The sequence below is a fragment of the Primulina huaijiensis genome, chromosome 8, assembly GCF_012295235.1.
Source record: "Primulina huaijiensis isolate GDHJ02 chromosome 8, ASM1229523v2, whole genome shotgun sequence".
Lineage (NCBI taxonomy): Eukaryota > Viridiplantae > Streptophyta > Magnoliopsida > Lamiales > Gesneriaceae > Primulina > Primulina huaijiensis.
The window spans coordinates 3,719,039-3,737,206 of NC_133313.1; the positions used below are offsets into that span (position 1 = coordinate 3,719,039).

At 34.4% G+C, this 18,168-nt stretch overlaps 3 protein-coding genes across 6 annotated transcripts; all 3 read right to left on the reverse strand.

Annotated features, from left to right (window-relative positions):
- Nucleotides 1–3,772: 3,772 nt before the first annotated feature.
- On the reverse strand, nucleotides 3,773–6,366 carry LOC140983566 (small ribosomal subunit protein uS4y-like). The gene is made up of 3 exons (XM_073450657.1): nucleotides 6,206–6,366; nucleotides 5,161–5,542; nucleotides 3,773–4,180 (listed from the first exon to the last, which is right to left on the reverse strand). The coding sequence occupies exons 1-3, from the start codon at nucleotides 6,231–6,233 to the stop codon at nucleotides 3,997–3,999; spliced, it is 594 nt and encodes a 197-aa protein (XP_073306758.1). The 5' UTR covers nucleotides 6,234–6,366; the 3' UTR covers nucleotides 3,773–3,996.
- Nucleotides 6,367–6,978: 612 nt separating this feature from the next.
- LOC140983159 (PH, RCC1 and FYVE domains-containing protein 1-like) lies at nucleotides 6,979–12,661 on the reverse strand. 4 transcript variants are annotated; one of them, XM_073450085.1, is made up of 11 exons: nucleotides 12,509–12,658; nucleotides 12,182–12,280; nucleotides 11,824–12,070; nucleotides 11,582–11,668; nucleotides 11,169–11,258; nucleotides 10,879–10,959; nucleotides 10,587–10,745; nucleotides 8,387–10,501; nucleotides 7,955–8,101; nucleotides 7,337–7,623; nucleotides 6,979–7,256 (listed from the first exon to the last, which is right to left on the reverse strand). In XM_073450085.1, exons 3-11 carry the CDS (start codon nucleotides 11,869–11,871, stop codon nucleotides 7,163–7,165), a joined length of 3,108 nt encoding a protein of 1,035 aa, XP_073306186.1. In that variant the 5' UTR covers nucleotides 11,872–12,070; nucleotides 12,182–12,280; nucleotides 12,509–12,658; the 3' UTR covers nucleotides 6,979–7,162. The 4 variants fall into 4 exon arrangements, with proteins under 4 accessions (XP_073306186.1, XP_073306185.1, XP_073306184.1 ...); XM_073450084.1 differs by having other exon boundaries at nucleotides 12,182–12,661; XM_073450083.1 differs by having other exon boundaries at nucleotides 11,824–12,280.
- A 977-nt stretch (nucleotides 12,662–13,638) lies between these two features.
- On the reverse strand, nucleotides 13,639–15,241 carry LOC140983656 (transcription factor TCP15-like). Its single transcript, XM_073450793.1, has one exon. The coding sequence runs from the start codon at nucleotides 14,995–14,997 to the stop codon at nucleotides 13,963–13,965; it is 1,035 nt and encodes a 344-aa protein (XP_073306894.1). The 5' UTR covers nucleotides 14,998–15,241; the 3' UTR covers nucleotides 13,639–13,962.
- Nucleotides 15,242–18,168: the final 2,927 nt, after the last annotated feature.

The window sequence follows — 18,168 nt, forward strand, 5'->3', positions numbered from 1 at the left end:
TACTTCAGAAATGACAGGTCAGAGGTTCATAATTGAAACCTACTTAAATATTTCTTCCATGAGATTGGACCGGACCACCACAATTGTAGCACTTCTCAAGAAATTTTTTTCTTGAACACATATATTTATTAGATTCCAACTTAGAACCTCCACCAATATATTTATTTTCCTTCGAGCTTTGTCAGTATTCGACAATATTGTCCTTATCCATAAAATGATTAAGAAACCTTCCTTCGGATATCTTTTTGTTTTTTTTTTCAATACAAAGCCTAACAACCAGTTCTTCTACAGTCATCTCCTTTCATTTGTACTTCAAATGATTCTTGAAATCAATCTAAGTCAGAGGCATATTTTCAATGATAGATGCCACTTGGATGGTTTCACGCAGCACCATGTCCTTCGCGTGAATATCATGAAGGATCACTAGGAGTTCGTGAACCTGACTGATCATTGTTTTTTATTCGACCATCTTGTAGTCCGAGAATCGACCAGCAATAAATTTCTTGGCTCCAGAATCCTAGATTTTTTATTTCAGATCCAGAAATTCCCACAATTCTCGGGTCGTATTTTTTTCAATATACACATTGTATAGCGAATCGGCTAAACTATTCATTATGTAATTTCCACACAAAAAATTTGAATGGTATCATGCATTAATAGCACTAGCAATCTGAAAATCTCTATAAACCTCAAATGGTTTGGGAGCATCTTCGGTGAGGAACTTTCTAGATTTAAGATAGTGAGATAGAAGAACATCTTATGTTGCCACCTTTTGAAATTTGATTTGTCGAATTTCTTTGGCTTATCAGCATGGTGCACAAGCATCGTAGCAGCAGGAGCAGTGACTTTGATAACCGAGAAAAAGCCATATTTGAAACAAATCACGTAATGAATATACCGAATCTGTTTTAAGATTGTTAAACAAAATGTAAACGCGAAAAAAAAAGTGGACTATTATGCAGAATGATTAAATATCACAAAAATAATATATGAATCTTGAGTAGATAAAAGGGAATGAAAACTGAAAACCAAACTGAGGCTTGTAACAAGTACAATTTCCTTAAAAACAGACTTGTCCTGTTCGGTGATGCTCTAAGGATCAAGAAGGACAGATGTTTCCCAAGATATAACAACTAGACCTATAGTAACTTAACAAAAAGTACTACCGTAGAACTGAAGAAGTTCCTGAACTTTATCATGGAAAATGGGGTAACAAAAGTAAACGAGAAAAAGAAATGAAGGATTTTTTTGTTGTGTGAATCGAGGATTCTGGGCACCACGATTTATAGTTGTACGAGATCCATGCAGACAGTCACATGATGGGCATCCGAAAGGTCAAAAGTTGGACAGGTGAAGCACGAAAAGTCTATCATCCGAAGAACCAACAAACAACCAGATGGGAGGTCTCATCCAGAAGTTTCGGTCGGCCATGGCATGTGGAAGGTCTCATATGCAATGAAAAATAAAATAAATAGAAAAAGTGGGTGATTTTTGTCTTTATAAGTCCGACATTTGATATCCAGGTCGTGCTATAGAGAGCTTCTTAACTAATCAATATTACACTTTCATAAAATGTAACTGAATATAAACTCCGTCATACAAACTTTATTTTAAAACTCATTACTCCATACTTATATTATCCACTTAATATTTTATTGTCCGAATGCAAAACGAAAAGTTCAATAACACACAATCNTATTTTCATACTTTCTAACAAAATTATATTTTAATATATAATCCAATAATTAATTTCATATTCTAACAAAATTATATTTTAAATTTATTCCAAGTCATTTCATTTTTAACTTTCAGTCTACCCGACTATTTTAAAGCTTACCCGTTGCCATCATCTCGGGTTCAGTCGTCATTTCACCACGACAAAAATTAGAGCGGACATTTTGGCATCTCGCATTCTATAATCTACCTTTCTTGGCACATTCCACCCATNTTTTTTTTTTTTTTTTTTTTTTTTTTTTGGCAGACAGATTTTACCCTCAAATCAAACTAAAGTTATCATTTTGCACCCTTTTATATTTTCAATTAAAATTAAAGGTGCAATTTTGTCAACCGGGAAAAATTGTTATTTAACCTAATTAATGGAATGTTTTATGCGAGTGAAAAAGTTGATCATTTCTACTTCAATTGTGCTAAGGAAATGAGAATGAAAGAACTAGAATCGATGGCTAAGCAATTAGGTCATGAGAATTTATTGAGGTTTTTTTCTATTACAAATGTTGCAGTAATTTAGTTATCATTGTTCTTCACTAGTATTTGGTCAAGGCCAAAAATCATTGAGTAAGTCTCATGTGAGACGGTCTCACGATTTTTTTATCTGTGAGACGGGTCAATCCTACCGATATTCCCAATAAAAAGTAATACACTTAGCATAAAAAGTAATACTTTTTCATGGATGATCCAAATAAGATATTCGACCCACGAAATTGATCCGTGAGACGGTCTCACAAGAGTTTTTGTGAAAATCATTAATATCCCGAAACAAATGCTCCACGTGCGAATTATTAGAAATTTATTATTGATTTCATTTTAATTGAATTGTTGCTTTAGTATTTTGTTATTAAATAGGTTAAGAGGATGGATAAGTCTAGCATTGCAACTATGGATCATAATCTGAAACATTTTTAGTTTGTAATTCAGAGCTATACGGACTTCTATTTTGAAACATTTGATTATTTCTTGCTAATTTGTGTTGATTAACATTTTTAGTTTGGAATGTTGATGAAAAAATCTACTGTATAGTGGGAATCATCCAATTATTTATTCTACAGATTGTATTCAAATTTATTATTCATCCTTTCCAAATCTTCAATCATTATTCAGAAATAAATAATTTTATAAGTTTGAAAATAAATTTAATAATAATCGTACTTGTTTAGTTCTATAATATTCCACGGGAGAGATGCCTCAAGTTGCTATATAAAAATTAGGTTAAAAATACCTTCTTCCCATTGACATAATTGCTGTTTGAATTTTAATGTTTGAGGAAACATTTTAACTGAAAATATAAAAAGATACTAAATGATGGCTTTGATTTGAGTGTAGAGATGTCAAAATCATATATGACTTACAAACCCGACACGGGTCAATCAGAAAAAATCAGGTTTGGGTTTGGGTATTTTGGGTTCGGATCAGATCGGATTGGATCCAATAGCTGATCCGAAAAAATGATCGGGCTGAGTTGTCCCAGGTTGACCCGAAAATTTTATTTTTTTTCAAAAAAATATAATTACTAAATATTGCTTACATTTTTATATATTGTATTTCTGAAAAAATATTTATTTATATTTATATCATAAATTTTCATAATTTAATATTTATTTTGAACATTTTTTATTTTTTAAACAATTATTTATTTGATTTAATAAATATATATTTTTTTATGATTAGACTTTTAAATTTAAATCATATACAAAAAAAATTTTGTTATTATATGTTTAAATTAAAATATTTTGCTTTTTTGAATTTTAATTAATTTTCTTTAAAAAAATTCAAAATTTAGTTGATTCGAATTCGAGTTGAGAGTTTTCGGGTTGGCTCGGATTCAGGTTGAGTTCAAATTAAACTATTTTCGAATAGTACTATTGATCAACCCGACTTGACCCAACCCAACCCAACCCATCCGAGCTAACACTAGGGTGGAAACCGCCAATGGTCGAGTATGTCAAGAAGGTTAGATTATAGAAGGCAGGTTGCCAAATACTCAACAAAAGCCTAAAAGTCATTGCAAACAGAAATTAAATAAATAAAAACGCTATTTGTATGATAAAAATTCAAAATCCAATAACAAAAACGATAATAATATAGTTAGCAGAAAACATTCTGAAGATAATAAAGCTTGAAACTATGTCCCAAATACAAATATCTCTCATTGAAAACGAATGGTCCATATAAAGACATCATCACTATTACAGGAGTAGCAAACACCAACTCCAAACGCAGCTTCCCAACATTGCCATTCATAACTGAACAGAAAAGTGGTCATTCTTCATCATCATCGTCCCCGTCACCACCAGACGCCTTCTTTGCAGCTGCCTTTTGGTTCTTTCTCTTCACTCTACCAGGACGCCCACCACCAAATGGACTTGTAAGAGAGAAATCAATGTGTTTCTGAGAGTCTACTCTTACCAGAAACGAGGGCACATTCACCACTTGCCTCCCAACCCTATAGTAAGTAAATAGAACTCTCAATTCAATGACTAAATACATATTACAATGAACATTTCACTTCAGACAGATAAAAAAAGGAAGGATAACGATAGCTGCATAAAAATTTAGAACCTTCATTCTTGAAAGATAGCATACATCCGTAGCATTGGAGAGAAACAAAAATATCAATACAAGTAACACAAAATGTAAAATGCAGGTGCACATTTCACATCACATGCAATGTCCGCCGCCTTAAAGAAGGCTATTCAACACAGCTAAGTCTAGAGTCGTCAACACCTAGACATTTATACAGGAGTAGTGATGGCAATGAATCGGGTTTGGGTAGGATTTCATATCCTCCGTCCTCATCCCCATTTATGATATTCATCATCATCCTCATCCTCAACGAGTATCCAATTTCATCTTCATCCTCGTCCTCATGCCGTCGAAAGATTGGATATTCATACACAACCCAAATATTTTATTACCACCTATAATTGTATTTTCTTAAATTTGAATTATTTCGAATAAACTACGGATATTTATTAAATTGTTGGAAACAATTTAGAAAAAAATATAAAAAATAGCAAATTAAACATTATAAAAAAATAACAAAATATTATAAACAATTTATCCAAACATCATTATTCAACAAAAATAGCATCAACCCTATACTAATAATTTTCTTCATTCAATCCAACTAATGTTATCCACGAACTAATATCAAAGCTGAAAAATCACACACACACACACACACACACACAAACACACAATAATTTAATCGAATATTCGGGTCAGGCAATAATCAAATATAGTATGAAGATCAACGAAAATAAATGCCTATCATTCAAGTTATAAATACGAGTCATGCTTTCATTGTCGGCTCAAAAAAGTCAATATTTTGGTAGATTATTGTCAATCACAAGCTATATGAACCTAGATATCAGAAAAAACGCTAGGCCTGCAAGTGACTTGAAATTTAGTCATCATTCTTACCTGATATGTCTTTGCCGGATAAGCACTCTGGCATGGTGAATAGATTTAGCCATCCCCGCCTTGAACACCAGAGTTTGAAGGCGGCGCTCAAGGAAGTTCTCTACAGTTAGTGCCAAGACATAATCGAGCTTGTTCTGGCTCTCATCCAGTAGCCCATACCTATTCATTCTCCTCAGAAGGGCTTCACCCTCAAAAATACGACGTGGATCCTTCTCATCAAGAGTCAAAAGCATTCTAGCAGCATTTCTAATGCGACTCAGTGCATACTGAACCCTCCACAGCTCCCTCTTGCATCTCAGACCATATTCGCCAACAAGCTTCAACTCAGCATCCAGTCTCTCCTTCTCATAAGGCCGTCGAGGCTTCTTAAATGTCTTTCCATCTGCAATCAACAGAAGCAAGCAAATTTAAGCAGAATCTCATGCATTATGAGACCTCTTATTTTTATTCTTTTTGAGTATGAAGTATGAGACCAAAACTTTATTAAGGACAACATTTCAACCCCAAAAATTCAATCTTTAGTTGATCAAAGACCTCTCATTCTTTCAAACGAGCGCCCTTGACAGGCATGCCGACTTTAGCTAACTTACTGATCTTCCAGCATATGTTTGCAACACTAACGCTGGTACTCTTCTGGAGCACAACATACTAACATTTTCAAAAGTTTTATACAGACGCCATGAACAGTTTCAACAATCTTTAGATTCCAGCAATGAATCGGATGAAAATAAAACAAAACCACCGGTACTTGTTCTAAATTTCAAATCTCAAAACGATAAAAAGACGTAATTTATGTCAGATGCAACAGAAAGGTCATTCCAAAACAATACCTCCGGTACAACCAGGAATCAGAGGAATTCCATAACATAAAATGAACAAACAATAACTGATGTGAAAGAAGCAATCAAAATAAAACACCAAAAAGACCTCGAAAGAACAATGCCACAAACAATCTCACGCATATAAATCACAACTACAGCTGATGTTCCCCTATATGAGCGTATATTATCAATTCTCAGCGGCACAACAAGCAATAGAAGCTTACAGTTTCGGTAAAATGAGACGTTCACCATACTTCTCCGCCGCCAACGCGATTCTCAGTCCACCGACCTGCTGTGGATCGCGAGGGGAAATGAAAACGTGAGGGTTCGAGTTGTCGTATTATATAACCCTTTCTGGGCCAAAACCCTAGGGAGCCTGTCAAAGAATTGGACTATAGCCTTGGGCCATTTGAGAACCGAGACGAAAGACCAAATTGCCCAATTTATTTTTTATATTTATTTTTAAAAATGAAAAATTGAACAAAATAGTCTAAAATAGGACAAATACTATAAATTTTATTATTAAATAATTCAATAACTACTTTATATTTATAATAGACAAATTTATAAAGTATTTATGGAGAAGCTCATGGAAATTTATTAAAAAAACAGAGAGACTAAACATGTTAATTGTATGTATATAAAAAAAATCTACCCTAACACGAATCGAATCGTATTTTTAGATTGATAGCTCTAATTAAGGGAATTGTGCAACTAAAATTGGATCATTTGACCACATTTTTTCATGTTGTGCTAGGATTAAATATTTAAAATAATATTGCATTTGAATCAATGATTTAATTTCAAATCCAAATGTTAAATTTGATGCATTTATTTGTCTGTTAGTACGATGTTACCATTGAAGTGAGGTTGATCCAATAGTTACATGGGAGGTGACGTCATTTTTTATGTTGTTTGTTGATAAATTATTACAATTTGTTAATTATTAGAGACACGTGCTTAAATAATATTCAATCATTTTTTTAAAAAAGAAAAATAATAAGAAATAATGATATAACTACTGAAGTATATGTATGCCCCAACAAAAAACTTTATCAAACTGATGAGAAAAGAATATACATTTACAGTAGGAAATCAAGGAAGAGAATTGTTCCTTAAGAGTTAAGAATTTCAATCCCTTCAGCTATTTTTTTAAAAAAAAAAAAAGCTGGTTGATCAAGTTACTGCACAGATTGTATATTGTGCCGTTGGCATACCCTTGTTTCGTTTTCGGCCCACCATTTCTCGGCCTGCTGCTCGGTGAAGCGTTTCCGGCTGCAGTGAAGGACAGGAAAAACGCTACGTTTACACACATTATTGAAAAAAGGGCACAAGAAAATATGAAAAAGTAATACCTGAAACGCACTCGTCTCAACTCATTGACACCGTTTGGTAATGAAATGAGAGTAATGTATACCCCAGGCTCGTCTTGTATGATATGTTCTGATTTATATACTTGTGATGACTTACTTCCGTTAGATATAGGTGGAGGAGTTGGATTGTCTCCACACTCGCTCTTGGGAGAGGTGATGCTTGTCACGCTGCTTCCGTTTGAGGGGCGATTAGTTTCCGCAGTTATTTGGTCATTAGTATCCAAGTTTCTACAGGCAATTTGTTGTTCTCTTTCATCCATTTCCTTCAACTGCAAGATATTTGGGAACTTGATTAGATTAGACAAAAGGATGGTAACATAAATTGAGAGTCTTCCTCTAAGAAAGCTCCACAAAAAGCTCCACAAAAGGCAAGAGAATTTGATCTTCCACATCATGAATGGAGAAACTTGCCATGGAAATTAGTGACTCTTCATAAAATTTAGGAGTGGCTTGTTTATTAGAAAGGTCACTTCTGCTGAATAAGTTGAAATTTGTCGTTTCGTGCCACATGCATTAAAGGGAAAACAGCTTTAACTATTTGCCTAAAATGTATTTGTAGAGTATATGTGCGAATTAAACCACAGAAATAATGGGAAGAACCTGCGAAGTCAAAGAGTTGATCAATTCTTCTGCAGCTTTGTTTTTACAAACTTCTTCTTCCACCCGTAAGGCCATCTCGTTCACCTGCTTCGATTTTCCGTGAAGTTCAGCTTCGAGAAGTTGTGTTTTGCAGCTGAGTTCTTCTACCTGCATATTAAGCCAAATTCACCCAGAGATATGAGTGTCATTTGCGTGCAGAAATTGCCTTTTACTTCCAATTATGTTATCTAATTTAAACTTGATTAATGATCATCCTGACATAGATACAAATTATTGAAATGCAATTTTATATTCCATGATACACAAAATGGCTGGAAATTCTAATATAATAAGGTCAGGTACGAATCATAGAGGGAAAAGATGCACAATGGAAATCTACAATTAGAAAACACCAATTTTTAATACTTTCCAAGTCCGTAAAACCATTCGTACCTGTGCTCTTAAACTTTTGACCTCCTGACTTAGACTATCATTGTAACTCTTCATGTCATCTGAAGTTGCTTCTGAAGTACGAAACGACAAAGGTGGTGATTGTGTTGCGGATTTCAGAGGATTCGACATCCTCGGTACAGGAGACGGTGATCGAGAAACGATTCTGGAACTTGGAACAGAGAAAGAAACGAAATTCTTAGAACTTTCAAATGGGCTTCTTGGCGATTTTGAAGAAGTGCTCAGCCTCTGAATATTTCCATTTTGAAATGGGAATATATTATTCTCGTTAAACTCTGATGTCATGTTGAATGTCGAACTTCTATCGGACTTGAATGAGTCAACAGATGAGAGTCTAGCAGTAAATCCTGATAAACGAGAACCTCCGGTCTCCTTTGCTACGGATTCACCAGGCTTATCTATAGCAGCTACAGTTTTAACTTTTGGAATTCGAGGAGTGGATCCGGGATCCATTTCCTTTTGTAATTTGACAAAACAATCTTCACAAACACGATATGGCTTGTTCGCACTAGGGGCTAAGGAGGCTTTAAGAGACCTCCTAGCACTGCATGCTTTGCAAAACACAAGTCCACAGTTATAACAATTGTGACGTTTTCGCATGAAATTGAAAGGAGTATGACAGCCAGAGCACACTGAATTATCTGTACTAGATATGCACTTATGCAGACAAATAGCAGCAGTAAAATTTGAACCACATACTATACTTTTTACTTGTTGATCTTTCAAAAACTCGATTAGAGTTGGTGTATTCCGGTCATCAGTATCACCATGGCCTAGTTGCCCATTTGTACCCTTACCCCAAGTATAAACTTCCTGTTTTGAAGTCAAAATGGCAACATGATACGAACCACAAGCAATCTCTTCCGCACAACAATCACCAATATCTCCTTCTATACAAACGGGAGTCTTTCCGTCAAATGTTGGACTACCTAGCTGTCCATAAGCAACACTTCCCATAGTGTACACTTTTCCCGAAGTGGTCAGAGCAACTGTAAGGTTGTTTCCACAGGCTACCCGAGAAAAATCTACTTCGGCTAAGGAAGAAACACACTCAGGTACTAGTCTTGAGTCATTGTCACCATGCCCAAGTCGTCCTTTATCCCCGTCACCCCAAGTGAACAGCTTACCAGATAGTGACAGGTCCGAATTTCCAGTGCTAGGACATCTAGGAGTTACTTCAACAATTGCTGCAGTGTGCCATACACCACAAGCAACTCCTACAGTTCGCATTCCCTTTAAAGCTTCAACTTCTCGTGGAATGCTTGAGCCACTTCGATCATTATGTCCTAGTGCACCAAAAGTTCCATCTCCATAGGTAAACAAGCGTCCAGAAGACATCAACAAAGCTGTATGCCAAGGCCCACAAGAGACAAATGACACTCTTAAACCGTCTATAGGACCACCAACCTTTTTTGGAATCGAGTGACTCGTATCACTTCCATGCCCAAGCAAACCGTCGTTGCGGTAACCATCACCCCAAGTATAAAGATCGCCAGAGAGTGTGACAGCACAAGTATGATACTCACCACATGCTACTGATTCAATTTTCTCGCCAATAAAATTTTCTATGAGCTTCGGCTGGCAAATATCCTTTTCAGCTCCATGCCCAAGCCTCCCTCCACCCTCTTCACCCCAAGTGAATAATTCTCCATGCTTAGTAACCAAAGCAGCATGTCTCTTTCCACAAGAAATACTATGCACATCAAGTACCGTTGTTGATTGCAATGCCTTAGGCAAGAGAGCGTCAATTTTAATGCTAGATAATCTATCAACTTTTCTGAGACCACCTCCCAACACTCCGGCACCCGTCCCTTCTCCCCAAATGAAAACATCACCTATGCTATCAAAATCCTCATTACATGAACCTTGGCTTAAAGAACTTACAGCACTCGAAAGGCTCACCCTAACCGTATCAGCTCCAGATGTTCTGGCATTTGAGGTGTCAACAGCCACTGCTGGCTGTGAAGTGGGAGTTTGTGTAATAGACTCAGCCAACTGAAATTTCTTGGCAGTTGCGGTGTATGAAACAATATCAGCAAATGCCTTTCCCAACCTACCTTGAGAAACATTTTCTGTAGGTTGGGTATCACTCTGATCCTACAAAACTTAAAGATAAGAGAAATAAATAGAAGTATTTTTTCACAAAACACATTTTTAAAACACACAGGACACTGCAACTCACAAATGGTGAACTTGATGGGAAAACCTTCTGACCATGTGGACTATCTGAGGATGCAGTCTCATTCTTCGTCTCATTCCTTAATTTTCTGTTGCCACCACGTGCTATTAGAGCTTTTAAGCCAAGAAACCAAACATCTGCTTCATCCTTGTCTTTACATATCTGTCAAGTTTTAGTAAGAAAATTTTAAGCATTTAGTTTCTAATATATTGTGTATGGTGGTTCTAAAATTTTTGGTGATCAATAAGGCGAAATGAAGAGTTGATATATAACAAGAAACCAATCACAATCTCACCAAATCCAATGATCTGTCATTATATATGAGAGAAAATGACTGGTACTCTTTCTCAGGGCGAGGATACCGCTGAAAAATAGCCTGTCATGCAAAAAATGTAGCTACGGTCAAATAATTTAAATTTTCACCTTGATAATGGTCCGATAAATTTCTCCAATGGTCATAATCTCTACAAAATTATAATAATTTGTTTTGAAGCTTTACATTCAATTCTTCAAGTGTGTCAAAATATTGCACAGAATTCAGATTATGCAAGCTTTCAGCAAAGAAAATTAACATATACTACTTACTGTTCTTTGCCCAGGAATTATTCTCGAAACTTGACTCAACTCAAGTGCTTTCTCATCTTTCCCATAATACCACAACAACTTTGACTCATCCTGAAATTTAGCCAAATAAATTCAAATGACAAGGAAGATGACAAAAAAATACCCATAAATATTTGAAAGCAAACAGTAAAGCCCGAAAACATAATTTAAGAAGCCTTATTACTTGTGAAGAGTTCAAATTCGGTGGTTAAACTGAAGTTTGATTAATGTCAAGTGATAAAAATACATTGAGTCAAAGCATGAGATTCAATCTAGGCAAAAACAAACTCTCCTCGAGTCTTGTCAAGGAAACTTACCAAGCCGAATATGATGAAAGACACCCAACTTTACACGTTAGATTAGCAATGTCTACATAAACTTCTACAAGAACTTACGGTAGAAAGTCGAAATGGGCAAAACTTTGGTTTTCCCCTCCGTCCATACTTCAACAAGTGTGCTCCTTTCTTAAGAGCTGTAACGGCCTAAAAGAAAAATACTCATCAATCCAATGCCATAAAGTTCACTTTTTCTCAAGGTTCTGATAAAAGAAGTTATGACTTAATCCATCATAATCTCTACGAAAACATGAAATGTATTATTGGTAACTAATAAGCAACAGGGAACAAATTCAGAACACCTGCTCCATGTCTTTTTCCGCGAGACTAGGCCTCTGCAACTCAGCCATTCACGTTGCAAAATAACCAAGTGCAACAATCCATGAATTAAACCAAAACCCATCCGAATTATCGAAATATAATGCATTCTCCCACCTATTCTGCCCCATGACACGAATCCCCTAAACTCCAAGATACAAGATTTGGTCTCTTCGTCTACCACATTTCGAAATTTTGATCAACAGGATCCTTCAAAATAAAAATCCCGCTCTTCAACGAAATCGATTCATACGAAACTCGAATTATCGAACGCAGGAAACCGAATTTTCAGCACTAAATCAGCTGTAACCAACCATCACCTGCGGAATATTGATCTCCTACCCCCAAAAAATAAATATCTCTTCAGAAATCCATGCACAAGCAAAGGAGGCAAAATATGGTGGAATCTTCAAGAGAATGTCCTTACACCAAAAGGGTTAACTGCATTTAAGATATCCTCGTCAAAATCTAATCTTTAAACCGCCAAATCAAGGAAATGAAGAACGACAATTGGTTTCCGGGTTCAAAATCTAATCTTTTGAACCACCAAATATGGGAAATGAATTCCAGACCAGTTCCTGAATCTTGAAATTAATTATTAAATTTAGACTTGTGATGGGATTCTGGGGAGGGTTGAATTTCAGGGTAAGATCCCTTAGACGTGCGCACCTCCTTGATTTCTTTGCTTCCCCTCTCTTCATTCTATTTCTCATCAGCCCTTTAATTCCGGGAGAATGACACGTTGTTGTAATAATATATATTATAATAATAAATTGGTAATTTTTGTCTGATTTAACGACTCAGGATAGTCATGTTCTCCGAAGCTTTCTATTTATTGGGATAAATCTAAAAATTTAAGACTGAGAGGTAGAATTATTCAATCTACTGTTTGATCCAACCACACACAATACACCATATGTGCTTTTGTGAGTTAGCTCATTAGATCAACCTTTGATTATACGAATGTCTCCATAAAAAAATATGTATTTAATGAGAAAAGATTAATTTGCTAAAATGTAAATTAAATTATCAGAGAGAATAAAGATAGCTGACGAAAATGAAATTTGATAATATAGATGACTAAAATACAAAAAAGAACACACATAATTAACTAATATTGCAATTTTCCCAAACAAAAATGCTCATCAACTTACACAGCTTGGATTTCATGATCATTCTAAGCTTCAATACTCGACAACNACCCTACCTGTAAAAAAGCCAAGCAAAGATGCTGATTACAAAACCAAGAAAACAGTTGGAAGCAAGAAAAAGAAAGAAACCATGTTGTTGTCGAGTCAGCTGCCATAAAAATTTTCACCAAGAAACAGACCATGCATTTTAATGGACGGTCATGATTCACATTTCACAGCTTGGAATATTTAAGGCCATGTTTGGTAGGCCCAACACCACCTGATGCCCAGCAACTGCAGCCAACTTATACGAGAAACAACAGGAATTGTTGCTTTGGTACCGACTCATNTAAATCATTTGTCAAATCAAAAGATATATATATATATGCGCATATATATACACATGAAACTATAAATTGTAACATAGAAAGGTATGATAACATATATCACTGATTTGGATAGTGTATATTGATGTGTTTAAAAGTTATAAATGATATTTAATTTTAATGTATGTTTTAATATTATATACTATATATATTGGCATATATGGACATTAAAATGCCATTCTCGCATGAATTTAAGGTGGCGAGACTTGTGGTGTCCAAAGATCAATTCTTGCATGCAGACTAGTCATTTCTTGAACCCAAAGGCTAATCCACACACGATAAGTAGAAGAAGAGATTTCACTTTTCATTTTTATATTAAAGAAACTGAGAATTATGTCCCTCACAAAACCCTAGCTGGCTAAATGTACGTACTGTTTCATTATATAAAGACACATTAAAAAATTCGATCATTACACTCAATCACATTGGTATATAAATCAGAGGTCGAATCAAGTCGAATTATATTTGAAAATCTAGATCAACATAAACTCTATTACAGAATTTTTTTCGAAATTTATGATTATCCGATAAAAAGGCTCAACTTAGACACTTAAGTGACCATAATTCAAGAATTATGACTAGTTGAAATACTTAGGACATCGGCGTCTTAGCCTCTGCTGCTAGTGTCAGCCTCAACCTCAGCTTCAGCAGTCCCGGAAATCGGCCTAAATGCATTGAGGGCTGCTAGCATACCTAGGTGCCCCTCTGCCATTGCCCCACTGATGCTATCGCCACCAAGTTGTTGTCCTGGAAAGAGCGCCGCCACCTGTGGCGGCAGATTCATGAAATTCAGTCCACTGCTACCCATTGAACTTCCTCTATAGATGCTAGAGTTACCAACCGAAGGATATGTCCAAAGAGAATCACCACTCATAAGAAGTGCTGTCGCCGGGATTTGACCTTGGCTTGCCGGAATGGAACCGGTGCTTGACTGTGACATGTAATTTCCCATCTGCACAACCGGCAGCAGATTCTCCTCAGGCGGTCGTTTCCGTACCCCCATACACCCCTCCCCTTCAGCCACCGATTCCAGGCCGCAGGAGCCCATGTCACGCAGGTCTTGATTAGCTTGTAAAATAGCATTCAGATTAGAAAAACTCAAAGATTTCTCATTTGACGACATCCCATTAGCTCCATGAAACAAAACCCTTCTCTGTGATGAATCCCCAAAGCCAAAGTAACCGTTATTCCTCAAGTAAGACGGAGCCGAAAGGGTTGATCCTGAACTCCTAACAGAAATATTAAGTGAAGTGAAATTAGCAGGGATAGTTCCAGTACCCGTGGCGGCGATCACCGCCGGCTCCGCCTGTTGAAGCAGCCACTCAATGGTTTCACCGTCCGATTTGTGTCCCAGCTCCCGAGTAAGCTGGAAAACCCTAGCAGCACAAGTCGCCGGCATGCGAATCCGGCGCCCTCGGCCATCGACCTTAGTGTGCCTGTCTTTAGTGGAGGTTCTCTTAGGCGGCGCGAGGGCCTTCTTGGCAAGATGTTCTTGCTGCGTGGAAGCACTAGAAACAGCAAGATTGGAGCTCGAAAAAGATTCTCGATCGTCTTTCTGAATATTATCTCTATTTTCTAGCAACTGGAAAGGGAAATTCTTCCTGCCCGCAGTTTTTGATGATCCATTCCCACCAATATCCATGATCAAATAAAGGGCAGATAAATATATATTAATCTTGGTGGGGAGCTTAGCTAGTCAAGCGCTTATACACATGATCTGTATCTATTGTGGGACTCTCCTTTCTTTTTTTGGGGTTTTGATTTGTTTCTTTTTCTTTAAGAATTTAGGTTGCAACTTCTTTCAGATGGGAAATGGCGGATGGACTATTATTATGGGAGAGAGAAAGAGATAAGGGAATCGAGAGAGTGCAAGCTAAGCTTTAAGCAACAAACACAATGAGTGGGAATTATACGGGTGGGGTAGGCAAAAAAATTATAATATGCTTTTTCAAGGGGTAATCTGTGAATTTTGTTTCATTTATTTATTATTTCTTTAGTAGAAGTGATATATAAAATCTTTGAAATGATTTATTGTACTTTTGACGTATGTGGGAGCCTTGTCGTTTCATTTTGGTGCTTCTTTCACAAATAGTGATCAATACTTCACCTCTTATTTTCAAATAAGAAAACATTTATATAGCGAATATGATGAATTATATCTAAATTATATATCCAATAAATGAGTGTCAATTTATTAATAGACACAAAGATGATTACGGTGACTGAGCAATATATCAAAACTATATATATAGTTAAAAATAATATGTGAAGTATTAATTACTATTTGTGAAAGAAGCGCCAAAAGGACAATTCAAATTATACATTCAATAGATGATTGTCTATCTTATTGCTAATCAAAAACAATTATATTCTAATCGACAAATTGTGTCCTTGGTACAGAAAATAATAATTGATATATGATAGTTGATATTTACGCTCTATTTTGTGTTATCTACACTCTACTTTATGTGTAAACTATGTGTTAAATTTATTCACTGATGAGGTGCAAATAATAAAAAATAGAATGTAAATATCAACTCCATTTATTTATATCTCTTTTTTATGTTCTTTCAAATCAACTTTAAATAATTATATTTCTTTTATTCCTGTGTAAATTTATTTATTAATTAAAAATATTGTTTATTTTTGTAACACTAAATTTGATTAATTGCTAGATTAAATAGTCAATATAAACAATATATTAAAGAAATAAAATCATTAGATTAATTTTATAAAGTACAAAGTTCAATAGGATATAGACTTGGTATACTCTCAGATTAAATTCCCATAATTATCGTTTACTTTTATGCAATACATTATCCACCTGTGTTTTTCCTGTTTTGATAAAATTGTAGTAGAAGGATCAGACCATAATTAGCGTCCACATATGAAAATATTTTTTAAAAAAATTCATTTATATTTATGTACTTCAAAAGAGTAGATACATTTTTAGAAAATATATAAATTACCACATAAATAAAAAAATTTGAAAAAATATATGAATAAATCTTATATAAGAAAAAAATTGAAACTACAATATGTTTAGATTTCTATATTAAACATAATAAATATGTAATGACAAAAACTTGTGTAGACGGTCTTACGGATCGTATTTTGTGAGACAGATATCTTATTTGGGTCATCCATGAAAAATTATTATTTTTTATGCAAAGATTATTACTTTTTATTGTGAATATCGGTAGGGTTGACCCGTCTCACAGATAAAAATTCGTGAAACCGTCTAATAATATTCATACTCAAATGTAATTTAGCTCTCTACATTTGAAAAGATTATTTAGAATATTTTAGTGCCATCAATCAACTTTGTTGGATAATAATGAGTAATTAATTATCGGCCAATTATGTTTTAGTATCTTCCTCAATTTGTTCACACAAATAGACTTTGAGGTTCCATCAAACATAATTAAGACGACTAATGTGACATTATCTCGAACATAAGCTAAATAAACTTTGTCCTAAAGATTGTTAACATGATCAAATCTTTGATATCTCATACCTTTTCAACCTAATATTTATGTCGCTTAATAATATTATTACATCCAATGGTTCGGGGTTATGAGTAATTTAGCAAAATTTTTCGCAGAGTGATATTAATTTTTATACTATATTATTAAACTTGAACACCTCGTACTAATTAATTTTGGTATGTCAATATGACACCAAAGTTTTTTTTTATAGATTTACCTTTCATAATATTTGTTAGCCAGATTTGCTGGTGTGAGTTAATTATTAATTTTTGTATACATCTAACATCTCTATCTTTTTTCGATTTTTCTCCATCTAATCTCTAATTTATTTAAATATTCAATTTATTTCAGTAAATCTTATCTAATCACTGATCTATAAGTATCATATTCTGATAAAATAATTTTTTTTACACAAAAGTTATCAAACAAAAAAAAAACATGACAAAAACATAATTGGCCGATAATTAATTAATCATTATTATCCAACAAAGTTGATTGATGGCACTAAAATATTCTAAATAATCTTTTCAAATGTAGAGAGCTAAATTACAAACACATTTGACAAAAAATTGTGTGAGACGGTCTCACAAGTCGTATATTGTGAGAGGATATCTTATTTGGGTCATCCATGAAAAATATTACTTTTTATGCTAAGAGTATTACTTTTTATTGTGAATATCGGTAGAGTTGACCCGTCTTACAGATAAAGATTCATGAGACCGTATCACAAGAGACCTACTCAAAAAACATTTAATATGCATGCCAGCTAACACTAGTTTTAAATAAAAAGTTAAGTATGTTAAATGCTATCTTATTTTAAAATAAAATATACAAGTGTCTTAATTTCAAAGATATATGCTTACATATATATAATGAAAAAAAGTATGTACATATTAGATTTCAAATTGCATAGATTTTGTGACAATTTTCAAAAACTACGCAGTTAATTATAAGACGTGAATGAAATTTGATTTGTCGTGTAATTAAGAAACCCATTAATAACGTCCATTATTCACTAATTTTTTTCCTCTCTGATTACATGGATAACATTTCTATAAAATATTGAATAAGAGAATGATTCTTTTAATATAGTTAGGCATAGTTTGGTATACATGATATGATAAACATGTGATATATAATATAAGGATAAGTTATGGATAAATAAGATGTATGATATTATATTTAATATTTGGTATGATTTTAATAAGAGTGATTAAATTTATATTTTAGATTGTAATGATNAGATTGTAATGACCAAATTAACCTTATCATAATAAATTTTATAATTTCAAAGTTGTTACTTGAGTTCATATTTCTTATCTGTT